Genomic DNA, 18,748 nt, shown 5'->3' with positions numbered 1-18,748 from the left:
GCTTCATGCTGTTGCCGAGTACATGTCAGTTTCTGAGTCCAAGCGTGGAAAGAGGTTTCCCTGTGCCTGAGAGAATGTACATGCCCCCTCTCATTTCTAAACCCACCTTCCACCACTCCTAAAACAAACTTCCCAGGGAGGAAAGCATGTTCCCTGTAGGCAGCAATGTATGTGTGCATGTCTTTACGTAAACATCCTTTCATTTCTCTAGATCCTTCCTTGATTTAAGGCCAGTTGTTCTGGGAGGAAAATAACATTTAAAAAACTCATGTCGCCTCTCATTGTGGGACTTGCTTGAGTTATGCTGCTGTCATACAAACTCCCATGGCTTTCCCACCTTTGATTTAGTCTGCTGGTAGACGGAACAGGAGCTCTCTGGTCTTTCCCCATCATGCTAGAAGTGAGAGAAAAATGTACGTTATAATGTCTTCCAGTAGAGTGTGGTGCCTGTACCCTGGGTTGGTGGTGTAATCTTCATTTAAGAGTCATTCTAACCGAACTGTGTTCAGTTATAATGGACCCTTCATATTATCTGACAAATACTTTAATAGAGGCAGGACACAGAAGTTAAGACCAAGAGTTAACTTCTTATTAAGTATTAGAGCCCTGTGGGTATTAGCTTCTCAAACAAAAGTTTTGGAGGTTTCTGGAAATTTGGTTCATTTGCATTCTTAACCTTTTTCCCACCCTTGCCACCAACCAAAAAGATTCCATGAGGTTTAGTCTATGAGACTTAAGCTTTTAATAAGCTACGTCTTGAGGAAAGAAAGTCTTCTTTTATTATGAATTATGTTTAATTAACCTCACACAACCTTGGTAAAGACTCGGGGTCTTAACATCAAATTTTAGAAACATGATACTTGGGGATTTATATTTAGATAAAGAGGTCATTTATCATGTAGGATTATGTACTATTGAAAACGTGGTATGTGAAATCAAACACAGATGCCTCTCATTTGAAAGAGACCTAATATACAAAGCTTTGCATTAAAACCAAATCCATTAGAAATCAATAATTTTAATATTAAAGGAAATACCGTAGATTTCTTCCAAGAGCTCTAGCAACATAATTTTTGCCGTGACTCAATTTGTTAAAATTCCAATTTAAATAGGTAAAATTCAAACTATGCAATTGGAAGTGATTTTAAATTAACATTAAATTTAAAAGATTGCAATTTGGGGGAACAATGAGTTTTTTGCAATATGTTTGTAAATCTTCTAATACATAAATAATGATGTTATTGAACATGAAGTAAAAATTCTCTCTAAAATCAGCCTTCTAAAGCTTTAAGCTGGAGAAACAATTAAAAGTATAAAAATCTAACACTGCTGAGGTGGTATGTAGCGACAAAGTTCAAAATAGCTCAATATGCAACTTAACTCTGATTATTTTAGTCATAAGTTTTGTTTTTAAAACAGCTTTATTGAGATAAAATTCACATACCACGAAACTCACCATTTTAAATTATAAGTCAGTGAGTTTTAGTATATTCACAAGAGTTGTGCAACCATCATCACTATCTAATATTAGAACAGTTTCACCCCCGAAAGAAACTCCTGTTGTTACTCACTCCTGTTCCTTTCTCCCCCAAGCCCCTGCCAACCACTACTCTTATTTTCTGTCTTACGGATTTGCCTATTCTGGACATGTCATATAAATGGAATCATACAACATGTGGCCTTTTGTGACTGGCTTCTTTTTGGTTTTTAAACAAGAGAATATTATTTTCTCACGGAAGCTGGAAGTTCTGGAAGCTGGAAGTCTAAGCTCAAGGTGTCATCAGTTTTGGTTTCTCCTGAGGCCTCTCTCCATGGCTTGTAGACAGCTGTCTCCTCTCTGTGTTCCTACATGGCCTTACCTCTGTGTGCACCAGCACAGTGTTTTCCAGGGTCATCTATGTTGTAGCGTATATCCATACTTCATTTCTTTTTATTGCCAAATAATATTCTGTTGCATGGATTGACTACATTTGTTTATCCACCCATCATTTGGGTGGTTTCCACTTTTTGGCTATCACAAATCATGCCACTACAGACATTTGTGTACAAGTTTTTATTTGGACATATGTTTTTGGTTCTCTTGGGTAGATACCTAGGAGTGGAATTGCTGAGCCATCTGTTTAACTCTGTGTTTAACCATTTGAAGAACTGCAATCTGTTTTCCAAGGCAACTGGACCATTTTACAATACTACCAGCAACATATGAGGGCTCCTGTTTCTTCACATCCTCATCAGCACTTGTTCTTGTCTTTTTTATTGAAGCTATCCTAGTGGGTGTGAAGTTGGTATCTCACTGTGGTTTTGATTTGCATCTTCCTGATGGCTAATGATGTCCAGCATCTTTTCATGTGCTTGCTGGCCATTTATATTTCTTCTTTGGGGAAATGTCTATTCAGATACTTTGTCAATTTTTTAAATGGGTTATTTGTTCTTCCAGTAGTTGGAAGTATTTTAAAATGTGATTTCTAACTTGTACATTGTTGTTAATCACTGCGGATTTCAGAATCGCTGACTTTCTAGGCCAGAAGGAATTGTAAAAATCTAAGTCCAGCCTCCTCTGTTGGCAGATGAAGAATCTGAGGCTTAAGGTGACTTGCTCATGGCCACAAAAGAGCTAGTTAGTAGCAGAGCTGGGAAGGTTCATGATTCCCAATCAAAAATGGAAAAACATAGCTGTTTCATGATTCCTGTTTGAATAAGGCCCCTTTCTTACAGAGAACAGCCCTTTGATTTCAATATAGTAGGGGTGAGGGGGTGTCGTCTAGAGGAAGAGGAGCTAATGGCCTTGTCTTGAAGTTACATTTAACAGGTCAGAACACTATTATTATTCAGATCAATAAAAAAGGCAATTTTCTAAAGATAACTTTTAGTCAAACTTTATATAAGAGCTTGCTCTCAGTCTTAAAAGTGGTGGGCAAGGCTGTCTGGTTCATAATGACCTATGGTGGGTGTTCTCTCTCTTAGTGTCCATCATGGTAGCTTTGAAGAGGTTTGAAGAAAGAACCTCAATCATTTGGGCTTTGATTTGGTTGCAAAATAAAGTCTTTTTTATTTACTTGGAATTTTACACACGCTTCCCACTGAGGTCACAGAAAGCATTCCATTTTGCCCAATGAAGTACAGGTGGGAAATGTAACATCTTAGAACAGTCTGTGCCTGGGCTTCCTCCCAGAGCTTCATCGTGTGGGGAAAGAAAAGGGGTGTTTGTTTAAGAGCCATAAAGCTCTGTTCGCTTTCTACCTACCCAATAATACAGAACAGACAAACAATGAGGGAAAATATTCAGACAAGGACAGTACAAAGTGTCAGTGCTCACATAACTTCACGTACACATATTGGCTTTTTAATGCTATTAGCCCACTGTGCTTGACCTGAATAGTTTTTCCTAATAAAGAAGCATGTGATAAAGCCCATTTTCATAGTCTACACTTAGTTTGTTTTTGTTTTGGTTTTTTTTTTTTTTTTGGATTCTACATGTAAGTGAGATGATACCGTGTTTGTCTTTCTCTGACTTATTTCACTTAGCAAAATGTCCTCAAGGTCCATCCATGTTGACGCAAATGGCAAGATTTCATTCTTTTTTATGGCTGAATAGTATCCCATTGTGTATATATACCACATCTTTATTCATCCATTGATGGACACTTAGTCTTGACTACTGTAAATAATGCTGCAGTGAACATGTGAATGCTTATCTTTTCGAGTAAGTGTTTTCGTTTCCTTCAGATAAATACCTAGAAGTGGAATTGCTGGATCATGTGATAGTTCTATTTGTAACTCTTTGAGAAATATCCATTCTGTTTGCTGTAGTGGCTGCACCAATTTACATTCCCACCAACAGTACACAAGGGTTCCTTTTTTTCCACACCCTCCGCAATTCTTGTTAATTTCTTGTCTTTTTGATAATAGTCATTCTGTGTGTGAGGTGATATCTCATTGTGGTTTTGATTTGCATTTCCCTGATGATTAATGATGTTGAGTATCTTTTCATGTACCTGTCGACAGTCTGTCTTTGGGGAAAATGTCTGTTCAGATCCTCTGCCCGTTTTTAAAATTGGATGGTTTGGTTTTGTCCTATTGAGTTGTATGCGGGTTTTTTAAATATATATTTTGAATATTAACCCCTTATCAGACATATGATTTGCAAATATTTTCTCCCGTTGAGTAGACTGCCTTTTCATGTTGATTGCATTGAGTTTTTTGTTTGGTTTTATTTAAATAGTAATTTTCCTGGTATAAGGAGATCTCTTTGACCCCCGTGATTCTATCGTAGTTGACTTTGATGAAAACAATAGTTCACGGACCACCTAGTTTCCTGAGGGGACAATGATTCTTTTAAACGAGACTTCTAGGCTACCATGGCAAACAGTGGAAAGTTCTGATCCCCATCTGAGCTTCACAATGGGGGATCATTGTTAAGTTGTAGCACTCCACCCTTCGAAATGAAGTATCCTGTGGCTTTATTTCTAAGTGGACAATGTGACTCTGAGCTACTCATGAGTCGAGCAAACAGAGTTGTTCATGGTGGGAAGAAGATATCGGATCTTGGATGTATGCATGTTCATGTCCTTACACATCACCACCGAGATGGAGAAAGTGTCTGACATGCAGGAGACACTCAAAAAGTGTTAAATATTCATTACACAAGTGGGTGTATGGGCATTAAACTGCTTCAAAGAAGTGTTTCAAGGCCTAATGACATTTCAGAGCAGTTGAGGAATAAATATCTCACTTTCCTTTTTCTTTATTAGTTTTCCTGTTAAACTGTAGTCTTGGTACTTCCGTTCATCTTTATGAGATTCTAGTTTCCTATTAACTGAAGGATGTGATGTCCCAAAGTGTCCAGTTACTTCGAAATGCTGTTTCCTGATACCTCTCCTTTCCTTTCTTTCAATCAACTACTTTTACCTAGCTTCCTTGTTCCTAGGGCAAAATTCATGATGTCTGCGGAGACAAATTCTATAGCAAAATATTTTTCTCAATATTTATCCCCCTAAGCTTTCCAATAATCCTATTTTTCTCTTAGTGTCTTATTTAATCACTCAGTTAGGTGGTTTTCTTTTGGTTGGAGGCTGGAGTGGGGACTGCAGAGAGGGATGTGCAGTTGGCATATTTTTTGAGGGATCTTCTCTACATGACACATCTCTTTCTGCTGGCATTTGGGTGGTTTTTTCAAGGTTTAAGATCCTCTCTGACAAGGGTCAGGAGTACTGGTGTTCTAGGGCACTGATAGAGAAAGATTCACACAATTTGGAAACCAAAATAACAACAAAAAAAGGGAAAAAAGTAGGAATCACCTCATACCAGGGAAGGAAGGCATCTTCCCCTTGGCCTCTCCTGGATGGGAAAACTCATTATGTGCACACAAACCACAGAGATACCTGCAAGTATTGCCAGAATTTTCCACAGGAAGCTTGGGGTGGACCTTTTCCAACCCACGAACAATTGCTCAGTTAAATCCCTGGAGTTCCATGCCACAAAGAAGGGCAGAAGCTATTCCGGCCTGGACATTTTTCAGGGCAGGCATTATTAATTGCTGGCTGTGGCTTTTGAAAGACGTAGTGTTCTCCTGGATCACTGATTTTGAGCTACCCTGTTACTTCAGAAAGCTCATAAACGTGAGGAAAGTACAAAATTCTTCTATAGGTACCTGAATGGGTCGACTTGTTCTGTGAGGTTATTTGATAGACCAAGGGGAGCTCGATGAAACGGTCATTCGAATTTAAATTTAGTTAATATTGAGCCATTTGCTCCAACCATAATTTGATACCAGGGCCTATTGTATATAAAAGTGACTTTCAGAATATTAATATCATCAGCAACACCAGCAAAGAAGATAATGTTCATCTAACATCTTTGCAGTTACATACCCAGCAAAACGTTCTCTGATGGGAGTCGGGGAGGGGAGTGATTCTGCTAGGTGTCGGTGACAGGGGCATCTATCTGCCACGTGCCAGGTGGCGTGCCCGCCACCCAGACAGCAGAGCACCAAGTCCCCGTGCTGTGCCTGTGGACTTTCTGGTTCACACGTGAGGATGCCGAGGGGCAGCACATTCAGTAATGCCGAGGCATGCCGGCAGCAAGTGGAGAGATTAAGCTTCTAGGGCAGATCTTTCACTGAGTCTAGTTTTCTTTGCGATATTAGGACCTGAGAGAAACACTAGGGAGCATTGCTAGACTTCCCCGTGGAGTCTGACACACGCAGGTCTGTGGTCTAAGATCCCAATCTTCTGCTTTGGATTCCACTTCGGAAACGTATTTTTTATGTAGAAAATATTCCCTGAGATCGGCTCTGCATACATCCCTCCTTCCAAGAATATCTTTTCTCCCTCCTGCTGACCCTTACCCCTGCTAATCCTGAGCCCCATCTCCCGCTTTTACCAGGAGGAGGGGGAGAGCAGGGGACGAGGGGAGAGCTCCTGATCAGAGGCCTCTTCTGCTAAGTCGAGAGCTTCAGCAGAGACTCAACCTCTACCGCACCAATGGCTCAAAGAATTGTGGGTCTGGGGATGTCAGAAATGGACAGAGAACCAAAGTCATGCAGTCCAGTCTCCCGTCTTACAGATAAGAGAACTGAGATCTGGAGAAGGTGACCTGGCCAGGGTCTCATAGCTGTTCCCTGGGACGGATACTGTGTTGTATGCAGATATTGTGTCGTATGGAGATACCGTGTTGTATGGAGATCTTGTGTTGTGAGGAGATACTGTGTCTTGAGGAGATATTGTGTCCTATGGAGATGTGTTGATTTTAGCACACTTTTGCATAGCTGATCTCATTGTCTCACAACGATCCCCCATGAAATATACTTGTCAAATGTCACGTAGGAGTAGACAGTTCTCTCTTTTCTCTTCCATTATAGAAGGAAGTTGGAGATTATGTAAGACAAACCAAGTGGCTTCTAAAACTGATTTTGATTCTAGAATTAGTTTTCCATATGAGGAAACCAGTTCAGAAAGAGAAATGACTCACCCAGAATATCATGGCTCAACTAATGACTGAGCTATGTCTAGAATCCAGGAAAATTCCATGCCTTGTATTCAGAAAAAGATCAGACGGGCCTGTATGACCAGGTGATCCATGTTGGTAGTTCAGTATTAGAAATATATTTTGGATGACATTGACATTTAATCCTGAGAGTTTTTAATAAGTTACTATATACTTTAATATGGTTGCCCTTTGAATCATGATTGAATTTATTAATGTTCTAAATTAATGGGCTTTTGAATATTACTTAGATCATTTGGCATAGTAGGATATACAGTATTCATGAGCAAGAAGTCTTGGAATAGAAAAAATTTGTGAATTAATATCAGATGTACCTTTTTGTCTATGCAAGTAAGTTAAAGATGAAAAGTTACCTTTTGTGGAAAGATATACCTTTTAAAAAAAGACGAGAGGGCAATTTGCAAATAACACATTTCAAAAACTTTTTTTCCAGGATGTAGTTCAGGTTCAAAATTAAAAGGTCCTGAGCTGAGTTTAAAAGGCACCCAGCACGTGATGCAAGCAGGCCAGACGCTGTATCTCAAATGCAGGTGAGTGACCGTGTTGGTTTGGGGACAGTCTGATTGCTCTTCCTTGGGCAGAACCACTCCCTAGGAGAGTAGAAAGGTGGCCCCCCAGAGGAGACAGGTAGACGTCAGTGGTCTTTCATCATCTGCCAAGTGCAAACCTCATGCATCCAGCTTCCCCTGGAGGGTGATACATTCATCCATGGGATCGGAGGGAATTACTCACTCACGGGGAATCAGGGGAAGGGATGTCCCGAACATTTTGAGTTGTTTAAAAGCTTTTCTAAATGTGTTACTTTTCTGTAAAGAAAGTGACTGTACTTAAGAAAAGACCTCAGGATAGAAATGACAGCTTCAGAACTGGCCCCAGCCATGACTGACTGTGTTTTGTTTTCTTATCTGTGATTGCAGAGGGGAAGGGGCCCATTCATGGTCTTTGCCTGCAACAGTGAGTAAGGAAAGCCAAAGCCGTAGGCTGAGCATAACTAAATCTGCCTGTGGGAGGAGTGGCAAGCAGTTCTGCAGTACTTTGACTTTGAACACGGCTCAGGCAAACCACACTGGCTTCTACAGCTGCAAATATCTCTCTACACCTGCTTCCAAGAAAAAGAAAGCAGAATCTACAATCTACATATTTATTAATGGTAAGACTTCCATTTTCTACGTTCTCTTTGCTATAACTTTGCAGTGGGTCATAAATCCACCTGATCCATTGGAAAGGGAGCTTTCCTAGTGACTGTGAAAGAAGCGGGCCAGGAAAGAGAGCCTACCCTAGCTGTCGAAACTTGTGGAGTGCGTTTTAATGTATTTCCTGAGTGTCAGTTTCAACCAGAATTTTCAAGGACCAGTCAGTCAATTGCATGCTCCCTAAAGGGAGAGACTCTTGTCTGTTTTGTTCACCGCTGTATCCATGGCACCTAGAATACTGTCTGGCACATCGTGGGATGAATAAATGAATGGCAAGCTTTTAGTTCTATTTCTTAATTATTGAGAAGCCCAAAATACAATACAAGATTTTTGTCCTTTAACACAACTGCATTCTCTGATAGGTTGAAATTGTCAAATACTGTTCTATACTAAATTCATAGGTGTAATGTTGCTAATGTCACTTGAAGGTTACCAAATTAATTCCAGTTAATGATGCTGTATTATTTCATGTTCACGAGGCGAGTATTATGAAGATATAAGACCAGGCACATGCCATTGCATAGTGAAAAGGGCGAAAGACAAAAAATGAATCATGTTCTGGTTATAATTTTTATAGTATAATTTTTTTAGTTTTTCCTTCCTTAGAGAATGAAGAAATGAAATAATATTCAGAGGGAAGAAATATAAAATCCTTAAAGAAACATAAAGTGGCAGTAGAAATGGATCCCTGGAAAGAATAATAAGGAAGATGACTTGTCACTTTGTTCTTCCTTGTTTCGTTCCAGCCAATTTCCAAAACTTGCCCAAGACTCTAGCCTTAGAGCTAGAGCTCTAACACATAGAGCAAAATTAGTAGGCACCTCAGGCACAAACTCAAGTTAAAAAAAACAAAACAAGCAACCATCAGCCTCAATAGCCTAAACACACATCCTGGGTCTTCCTCCCGGCGAGTTAAAGAACTGGGTCTTTGCATTGAAGGCAGCACCATAGACTTACATTTTGGTGGGAATCTTTTTTGAAATAAGGCAACTAGACAGTGTTTTACCTGAGCATAATATGTAATTTTCCAGATTCAGGGTTAGTCTCAGAGACAGTAGAACAGTAGTGTGATATTGGCAGTAACATATTAGCTCGTATCAGCCTGCTTTGACTGAGCCACTTTTCTATCCAGCTCCGCCAAACTCCTGTTTGTACATTTTGCACTTTTCTGGGGGGAGGGGGTGGGGTGGGCAGAGAACTGGGGGAGGCAACAACTTCCTAGCTGATCGCCATCATAGGAATGCAACCAGCCCACTTAAAAATAAGAGGAGGAAGGAGGCCAGGGATCTTGGCTTGGAGAAGGCAGAGCTGCCTTCTCCAAGAGGGAAGAGAGGGCGGGGTCGGGGGGAACAGGATTAAAGGGAGAGACACAGACACAACGTGTGCCGGTGGCGATGGAAAAAGTCACGTGCTCAGACATCTGTTCTCTTTTTCTAGCTCCACATAGTAGGTTATGTTCTTTCTGGCTCTTGTGGAGGAAAGAAAATGCTTTTATTCCTGTCTCTCTAGGGGAAATGGGGGGGGGGGGAATTCATTTATACTAAAATTCTTATAAAACTTTCTCCTGTGGGTTTATTGGTCTGACCTTCCGAATCAAACACTTAAATGAGTAAAAGAAGACCATTTCTTTTTTTTTCCCTAAGAAATAACATTCGGTTATTTTCATCTTTCACTCCTGCATTACTCAGTAGGCCTCATGGGTTATGGAGCCAGTAGGTAGGTGTGCAGAACCTGTCAACTTCAACCCCCTTTGAAAACAGAAGAGAAACTTAGCTATTTAGAATTATCTCCACTTCCGCTATACAATAGAGCAGATCTGGCAGGTAACGATCACTTTGGGTGTCAAATCAATAGTCATTCTAAGCCCTGTGAGGCAAGGTCCATGTCTGCCTTAATTACTTTTACCTGCAAAGTGCCTCCCGGGTACAGTGCCTGGCTCATAGCAAGAATTCAGTAATATTTGTCAAATGAATACACGAAGCGATTAACAGGGCTGTGTGGAATAATCTGTTGAAATTGACACTGAGGATGAATTTCAGGCCAAGTAGGAAAGAGCGGCATCACTAATTATCGCTGTCTGGTATGAGGCTGGGGGGGTGAGTACTGGCCGCGGTGTCACGTACGTATCATGTCTGCTCTCTGGTAGTAGCCCACAAGCATTAGCATAAAGGTACAAGTCCTAGTATCTCAAAACTCTTGCACAATTTGGTTGGGTAGAAGGAAATTCTCTATTTCAAAGACTGTGTTCTTGGACAGGGAAGGATATCAAAATGCACTGATTGTGTTTCATAGGGCATTATTATTGGAATACTGTGAATATTATATGCGTTCATTGGGAAAATCTTTATGAGACGTGACTTTTAGATAGCACTAATAACAAAAGATATTTGAATCAATAATAGTGAGCATAAGAGAGCACCTGAATCTTCTTTGTTTGTTAGTTAATTTGGTTAGCAAATATTTAGGGAACACTTGCTAGGTGCCTGTAACTGTAGTGCTCTGAATAGTAACACGGATTTTGTTGTCTGTTTCCCGGTAGAGTGATATTGGTCTCATAATCACACTTTACTAAAATCCAAGTTAGCTATGATAGAATTCATTAAGCAGCTGTAACTTTTCCAAGTATCCTAACATTTTATGCATTTCCTATTTTCATTCTTTTATTAATTTTGTGTCTGAGAAGATTTGGTCTCAGGCTTCCATTATTATTGAATATTTACAACATTACAGGTTTAATTTTATTCAGGGGCACAAAACTGGTCTGGTCTCTTGTGACTCAGGATTGTGTCTGGGACTAATAACTCCAACCAGTTCCTAATACACAGCTCTGACTACTTACTAGATGTCAACTGGTTATCACTTATTTATTATTGTTGAATGTTTACTTTAGAACATGTTATTGTTTGGACGATTTCTGCCCCTGGTAAGCATCTGCAGATGTGTTGGCGTTTCATTTTGGTTTTCTATAATGATGAGAAACACTAAGACACCTCTTTTGAAAAGGCATAGATTTGTAGTCTGATAGGGTTCTGAGAAAAAGAATCAGGGCTGTATAGCTTTGTCTGCATGATACCAAACCGTGCATGTGGATTATAAGCAAACTATTATTTAGATGGTTCCCACCTGAGCACTGATTTGGACATAACATCTGATATGTGTATGTAATGTACAGAAAAATCGATATCATCACTTTATCATTACAGCTTGTAGGAATCTACCAAACCTCTGACATAATGCATTAATTTCAATTTATTTACTCAAGTAAATAAATAAATTATCAATTTAATTACTCAAGTAACTACATTTAATTACTTTACTTTAAAAACCAAAACATAAAACAGAAGCAATATTGTAACAAATTCAATAAAGACTTTAAAAATGGTCCACATCAAAAAAAATTCTTAAAAAAAAAAAGATCAAGCCAAAGGTTATATCAGGAGAGGAAGATGATTGTCTTAGAATCAGTGTAATTTAGTGAGACAAGGCTCTACTTGGCTATGGGACCTGGGATTTAACTTACTGGTAAATTTAAATTACTGGTAAGTTTAAATTTCCCTTAATATAATAATTCCTTACATTCATGGTTTCTTTTCATTTAAACAAATGGTTTTATTTACATTCTGCTGTTCGATTCTCACAATAATCCCGTGAAGCTTTCTTCTCTCCATTTTGCAAGCAAAGGGCCTAAAATCCACTTCACTTGAGGCTACATGGGGAGCGACGGAAAAGGGTTAGCAGCAGAGTAAGGTGGTCAGATTTTTCCCTTCAGATTCTCAGTGGCGGAAGGAGACCAGAGGGGGCAAGACTGAGGCAGGAACACCAGGTAGGGCTGCTGCCGAGGTCACCGTCGTCATAGCTGTGGGAAAGGACAGAAGGTGATGATTGGAGGGATTCAGTCCACCTTGGTGAGCTGGAGGGTCGTGGTGGAAGGGAGGAGGGAAAGTGACACTTGAGTTCTGTAGGGGCACCTGGGCAACTGGTCCCAGGTCCCATAGCCAAGTAGAGCCTTGTCTCACTAAATTACACTGATTCTAAGACAATCATCTTCCTCTCCTGATATACCCTTGGCTTGATCTTTTTTTTTTTTTTTAAAGAATTTTTTTTGATGTGGACCATTTTTAAAGTTTTATTGAATTTGTTACAATACTGCTTCTGTTTTTATGTTTTGGTTTTTTGGCCGCAAGGCACGTGGGATCTTAGTTCCCCAACCAGGGATCGAACCTGCACCCCCTGCATTGGAAAGCGAAGTCTTAACCACTGGACCTCCAGGAAATTCCCACCCTTGGCTTGATCTTGACAAATGGCTGTTGAATGAGAGTAACTGAAAAATGCTACATACATTTTTAAAAAATTGCTTTTGGGAAAATGAGTGGAATACCCCAGCAATTATAGCCACAAAATTCTGGGTCATAAGGAAAAACAAAAAGTACTCCTCGATGCTTTACTAATTACAAAACAAAAAGATGTTAGCTGAATGGTAATGCCAGGGCTACTTAGGTAGTGTTCATCTGCCTTGCAGAGAAAAAGGAACACATTTGCATTTCTTTTCTGACCTTTTGGTATAGACAAGAAATTGGCTCCAGATCAGCCTTTTCTAAGTCAGAGGATTTCATTGCAATTAGTATTTTAATATATGAGTTTTGCCTGTAAAGTAAGGAAACTAACCAGAAGAGATTTTAATGGCATCTCCAAAGTATTTAATACTTTGTCAGTGTCTCTAATTTAGTTAAGAAGACCTTGAACTTAGCCTGTTGAGTTCCCCACGCTTTGAAGTCAGCCTATACCCTTCCCCTCTCCAGGTCCAAGACTTTCAGGGCTCTTTAAGTATAATGTCTTCTCTTGAAGCATTATAATTGAAAAGGGAAAGAAAAATGGGAGTCTGCGCTGTGGTTGAGTGGATATCTTCTAGTTCTTCCCTGTAAAAGAAACTCATCTCTTCTGCTTCTCTTTACTTGGTTGTTTTTCTCTCTACGCCTATTAAAGCAAATCGGTTGGAGCATTTTCACAACAGATTTTCCTTCCTTTGGTTCTCCTTTATGTATAAAATGAATGAGATTTGCATAGCAGCTTAATTTCAGGTAGAAAAATGATCAGACACACTGCGTATGTAATTGAAAAGTAGTAGAAATTCTAACAACCCAGATATCCTGGGAGAGAAAGATCATTGTGCCTTCACATAAATGTACTTAGTGGGAAAAAGCTCTGTGTGGCTAGGGGATCTCCAACAAGTAAAAATATTAAAGGTGCAGATATTCTGAGAAGGATTCAACATACTCGCTTGTTCAACACATCAGGTTTTCCTGAAGGGCTTTTACATAACTCTCTGAGATAAACCACTTTGGTATTATTTCTTCCATTTTATGTATGAGAAAACAGCCGCTGTGACCTGCTCAAGACAGAGCGAACAAAATGACAAGCCAGGATGAGGATCCAGGTCAGATCCCAAGGTTAAGGCTGTTTCCGCTATGCTACAGTTTCAGCTATTGATTTCAAACTATGAACCAACTGTTAAATCTTTGAGAATATAGATTATACAGTTATTACATTCTTTTAAATTTCAAATTCAATGTTTTTTTCATTCTTTTGAGGAATGGTAGGTTACATTGGTTTCAGGGTGTTTTTCTGAGTGATAGGCCTTACAGAAACAAATCCCCATCCCAGCTTTGTGTTGTTGCCTGATGGGGTCAGAACTTGTTTGGGCACACACTCTTTCACCGCTGCGTTCCAGCTCACGTGGCAAGGGAAAGAGACCTCATTCTGTTTACCAAGATGAGCAGGGCTCTTAAAAATCCCAACCATCAGCGGGCTGTGAAATCAAATTAGTGGTCTGTCATCAGCATTTAAAAAAAATAAAGCAGGGGAACTCCCTGGTGGTCTAGTGGTTAGGACTCCACGCTTTCACTGCCGGGGGCCTGCTTTGGATTCCTGTTTGGGGAACTAGGATCCCGCAAGCTGTGGGGCACCCGCCCCCCCCTCCCCCCAAAAAAGCAGAATAAAATGGAAAATATCCAAGTATATTGCAAAAAGTAAGGATAAACATTCAGTGAAACTTTTTAAATAAAACTTTTGTTTCCATTTTATAAAATATGCAACATACATACATTATACTCACATATATGTAAAATACACATGAGTGTGTGTAGTGTTTAATGGGTCTGAAGTGAAATGTATTTCTTATTGTGGAACTCAGTACAATAAGTTTAAAAGTTTCAATCTTATTAAAGTGTAAACAGGTAAACTTATTAAAATTTTAACAGGCTGAGACAGGTCATCTCTGTACTTTGTTTAAGAAAACAGCACCAATTGTAAGCACCATGGTGTTTTTTGCACGCCACTCCTGAAACAGGGGCCTGGCGGGAACGTGGTGTTGGAATAACCCTTCTCCTCGAGTTGATGTGGCTACAGCCCGTCGTAAAATGTGTGGGTTTATGCAGTACAAACTCCTCCCATTCCTGAAATGGGGTTTCCCACAAATAGGTGTCACCCAGGGCGTGCAGTCAGCAGGTGGCGCCTGTCTGTGGACATGGGTCACACACCTGCCGCCCTCAGGGCCCTCCCGTTCTGTGCAAGGTACGAAGAGCAGAGTTGCGGCATCTTAGGGTTTTGGAGGCCCCTGGTTCCTTTCTAGGACCATGACTTCCAATAGATTTATGAGGATTTTAAAAGGTACAGGTTGAACTTCTTAAAATAATAGCTATTGCCCAGAAGCGGGTCTTTCCAGGGAGTGACGAGGACGCGTCTAATAGTCCTTACCGAGCCCCGCGGTAGAACTTAACTGAGGTTGTGTGGACCGTTCTGCTCCAACGCCACCTCCACTGGCCTCCTGCCCGGGTCCAGTGCGCCGCGGGGCACAGGAATGTGGGGCAGCACTGCTTCGCTGGGTGATGGCTGAGCAGTGGTCGCCTGTTCCCCAGTTTGCCACCGCGTGTGGCAAGTCCAATCAGCACGGCCATGAAACAAGCAGGGACGTTGAGGAGAAGCGTAGCGATCTGCAGATGTACTCAGAGTCTCCCCATCTGCACTTTTTCCCGGGCGGGGATAACGGTTCTAAGGTGGGGATGCACGAAGGGTGTCAGACCCCCAGCCCAAAGCGAGAGGAGGTCTCCGAGCTTTCAGTTGCATCACTGGCTGCCTCGTCAACACGCCGCCTTCCATGCAGGTCAGAACCATGATGGGGAGAGAGAGAGAGGCTGAACAGATTTTCAGAGCCTCTGAAATATTTTCAGTGGCACCATTGTCGTATTTTTGTGGGAGAAACTTTCAAGAGAAACTATTTTTTTCCATTCATCAAAATTCTCCTCTGAGGAAAAGCAGGCTAAAACAGTTGACATTTTGTAGGAAGAAAAAAAACAAAACAAAACATTGGCCAAGTTCTTTAGGTCTGGATTTCTTAGCAAATTTATGATATTATCTGTTATTGCTTGGTTACTCTCCAGGGTCTTCTCTGGTTTTAAAAGTCAGTTTCAACAGGTACTCATCACCCCTCCCACTGCCCATTGGAAAAGCTGCTCCCCTCACCTCCCCTACTCACTTCATCTCTATCCTCAATGCATGGCCTCTTCCACTTACTATCTGAAACCTCTGCTTATTCTAGCACGAATACTTCCGTAAGAATTGCTTCCCGGAGTTTTGGTCTCAGGGACTAAGCCTGATGCTGCTTGAGCCCAGAGTTGTTGAGAAGAAAGTGTACTAGACACCTTGTACCCCCAGGAAGCAGCCAATGCAGACAGGTTGGGTGGTAGATCTTGTTTGCCATCCTTCTCACATCATTGCCTGATGTATCTGCCCAGGAGACAGATGAACACGTTGGGGTGAACAGAGTTTGGACTCTCAGCCTTTGGATTACGCGTCTGGAAGCCCAGGTGGGTTTCCTAAAGTGGCAGCTGTTTGAGGCTGACCTGTATTTGCAGAATTCTACTTGAAACGATCCTCTGTAAAGAATTCCTAGGAATTCTCTGGCTTCTCTGCATACAGCTTCATCAAACATCTAATACAAGGTCAGGTTTTGCTGGATTTTTTTTTTTTTTTTTTTGCTGCATTTTGATGAAGTTGTGAAAAAGAGGAAACAAATATTGCTAGGATTTAAAATAGACACTGATGACATGGTTGGTTGGAGTTTTCCTTGGGAAACAGACCCCTCTACAGCCTGGTGCTGTGCTTCCTCTAAGGCTGAGGCATGAAGGAGACTATCCGTTCTCTCCATCACAGGGCGGGGGTGGAGATGGAGAACAGCCGATTAGGACCACAGGGCAAGAGTTTAGAGAAGAGTGACTTAACTCTTATCCATTCTCCTTCCAACTACGTGAAAATTTGATGGAAGACACTCTTGGTATCTTCAAGCCCTGGCGTTTCACATTTCCCTTCTAGAGACATTTTTGTCATTAGACACCAAGGGACCTTGATTCTAGGAAACATTTACATGTGGTTGGGACAGAAGCCACTTGTGGTGGTGGATTTGTTGCAAGTCAGGAACATCACATCTTCTTTCTTTAGCCCTTGCCCCAAGCCCTGTGTTCACCTAGCGTGTTCCTAGGAATTTCACCCTTAGCCCTTGTTGGTACCTGCCAATTAAATGTCCAGGTCATTCCTTCAGAGAGATCTTTTCCCAACACTCTCTAGGCTCCATACCAAAAAAATGTGGCGTGCCAGCTCTCGAGAGCCACACAGCTAAGCTTTGCTCGCAATAACACTCTTCTGTGTCACCAGGCATTGAGTACAGCTACATAAATCCTCAAAAATAATCAGAATGAACATAACTCTTGACTGAGCCACTTGGAGACAACCCAAGACTCGGAAAAATTAGTGACTGAGGTGGAATTATGAAATCTCAAGATGGTGATGAAGTCCAAATAAAAATCCAGTAAAATCGACCATATCCTCTCATTTTCCGCCCCACAAACACAAAGTGTGAAAGATTGTCCATCAAAACTTTATGGTTTTTAAGGATTTTTAAAAAATCTCCTTTGTGTAATTTTTTTAAGAAAAATGAGCAAGGGACTTTTTCAGGAGAAATCCCCTCAAGCTGAAAAGGCTTTAAGTTTCTGACATTTCATAAATTTCTTTAACAACGGTAATGAAATGCCAGCCCCGCCTAGAGACAAGGAGGTGCCCTAGTTTTGATCTCTGTGGTCCTTGCAGTTTGGACACTCTTTAGTTTTCCTTTACTATTTAAAATATTTGTTGTTTTGGCATCCAGTGCATTTTTGCTGGGCTGTGTTGGCAGTCATCTTGGCTAACTGACTGTGCTAGTCACGATTGGTGACTTACTAATGCAATCAGCGCCCCTCTCTTCCATCCTTCATCAAATATCAATTAATATACTATGTTTTTTATCTTATGTTATATCGGAGTATAGTTGATTTACAATGTTGTTAGTTTCAGGTGTACAGCAAAGTGATTCATTTATACCTATATCTGTTCTTTTTCAAATTCTTTTCCCATTTAGATTACAGAATATTGAGTAGAGTTCCCTGTGCTATACAGTAAGTCCTTGTTGATTATCTATTTTATACATAGTAGTGTGTATGTAAATAAACTATATTTGAGACAACATGATCCAGGGTTCAAATTAGATTCAATCCCTGTTCTGATACATGAGAAGGCTTTGTACAGATTCCTTAATAACAGTTCACTCTTAGGTCTCACTGTGTGCTAGATGCTACCCTAGGCACCTGTTATTGGTTAATGATTTCATTCTCATAACAACCCTAGGAAGCAGCGCTATCATTTTCATCTCCTTTTCACAGAGAGGTTGAGTAACTGCCCATCTAACTAGTCATATAACTAGTACGCAGTGGAGAAGGCAGCAGCCCCCTTTCCCATCAGGAGTTCATACATATAAAGTGCTTAGTTTTAGTGTCTGGCGTATTGTATGCACTGCTTACCTGTTTACTGTTACCGCTGCTTCTGTCGCTACTGTTACCATCTTCTGAGCCTCGGTTTCCTCATTTGTAAAACGAGAAGAGTAGTACTTTGTGCATTTGTCAGGAGATTCAGTGAGGTAATATACATAGCACTGTGCCTACACTTACAGGGGGACCAGTCAATAGTAGTTACCATGGTGACAGGCACTGCACTGGGCAGAAGAGGAAGTACAAAGATGATCCCCTTAACTGTCAAGGGTCTACAATTAGTGATACAAATAAAATAGTTTACAACTAGCCATATCGTAAAGCGCTATGAGAAGAGAGCAGGAAGAGGGGCCTGGACCAGGGATGCTCTGCCGGGGACACCCCACCCCTCCCCCACTCTTCTGCACCAGCGTTCTCACACTCATTTTTCAGGTCTTGAGTTAAACATCACCCGTCCTGGGAAGCTCCCCAGGCCCCCCAATCTAGGTTTGACCCCCCCCCTCACGTAGGACTCACCTCACCAGCTCTGTGAGGAACAGCACCGACTGTCTTTCTTTCTTGCTTGCTTGCTTGCTTGCTTGCTTGCTTGCTTGCTTGCTTGCTTGCTTGCTGTGTTGGGTCTTCATTTCTGTGTGAGGGCTTTCTCTAGCTGCGGCAAGCGGGGGCCACTCTTCATCGCGGTGCGCGGGCCTCTCACTA

The 18,748-nt window shown here is 41.0% G+C and overlaps 1 protein-coding gene across 2 annotated transcripts in view; it reads left to right on the top strand.

The window, feature by feature from the left end:
• Positions 1-18,748, top strand: part of FLT1 (fms related receptor tyrosine kinase 1) — a 170,920-nt gene that overhangs the window by 19,270 nt on the left and 132,902 nt on the right. For both annotated transcript variants that reach the window (XM_068526895.1, XM_068526896.1), the window contains exons 2-3: positions 7,439-7,535; positions 7,923-8,155. In XM_068526895.1, coding sequence (XP_068382996.1) covers positions 7,439-7,535; positions 7,923-8,155 — 330 coding nt within the window. The remainder of the gene's footprint in view (positions 1-7,438; positions 7,536-7,922; positions 8,156-18,748) is intronic.

This window comes from Eschrichtius robustus, chromosome 18 (assembly GCF_028021215.1).
Source record: "Eschrichtius robustus isolate mEscRob2 chromosome 18, mEscRob2.pri, whole genome shotgun sequence".
NCBI lineage: Eukaryota > Metazoa > Chordata > Mammalia > Artiodactyla > Eschrichtiidae > Eschrichtius > Eschrichtius robustus.
Note: the sequence above shows the minus strand (reverse complement) of the source record. Positions and strands in the feature narration are given on the sequence as shown.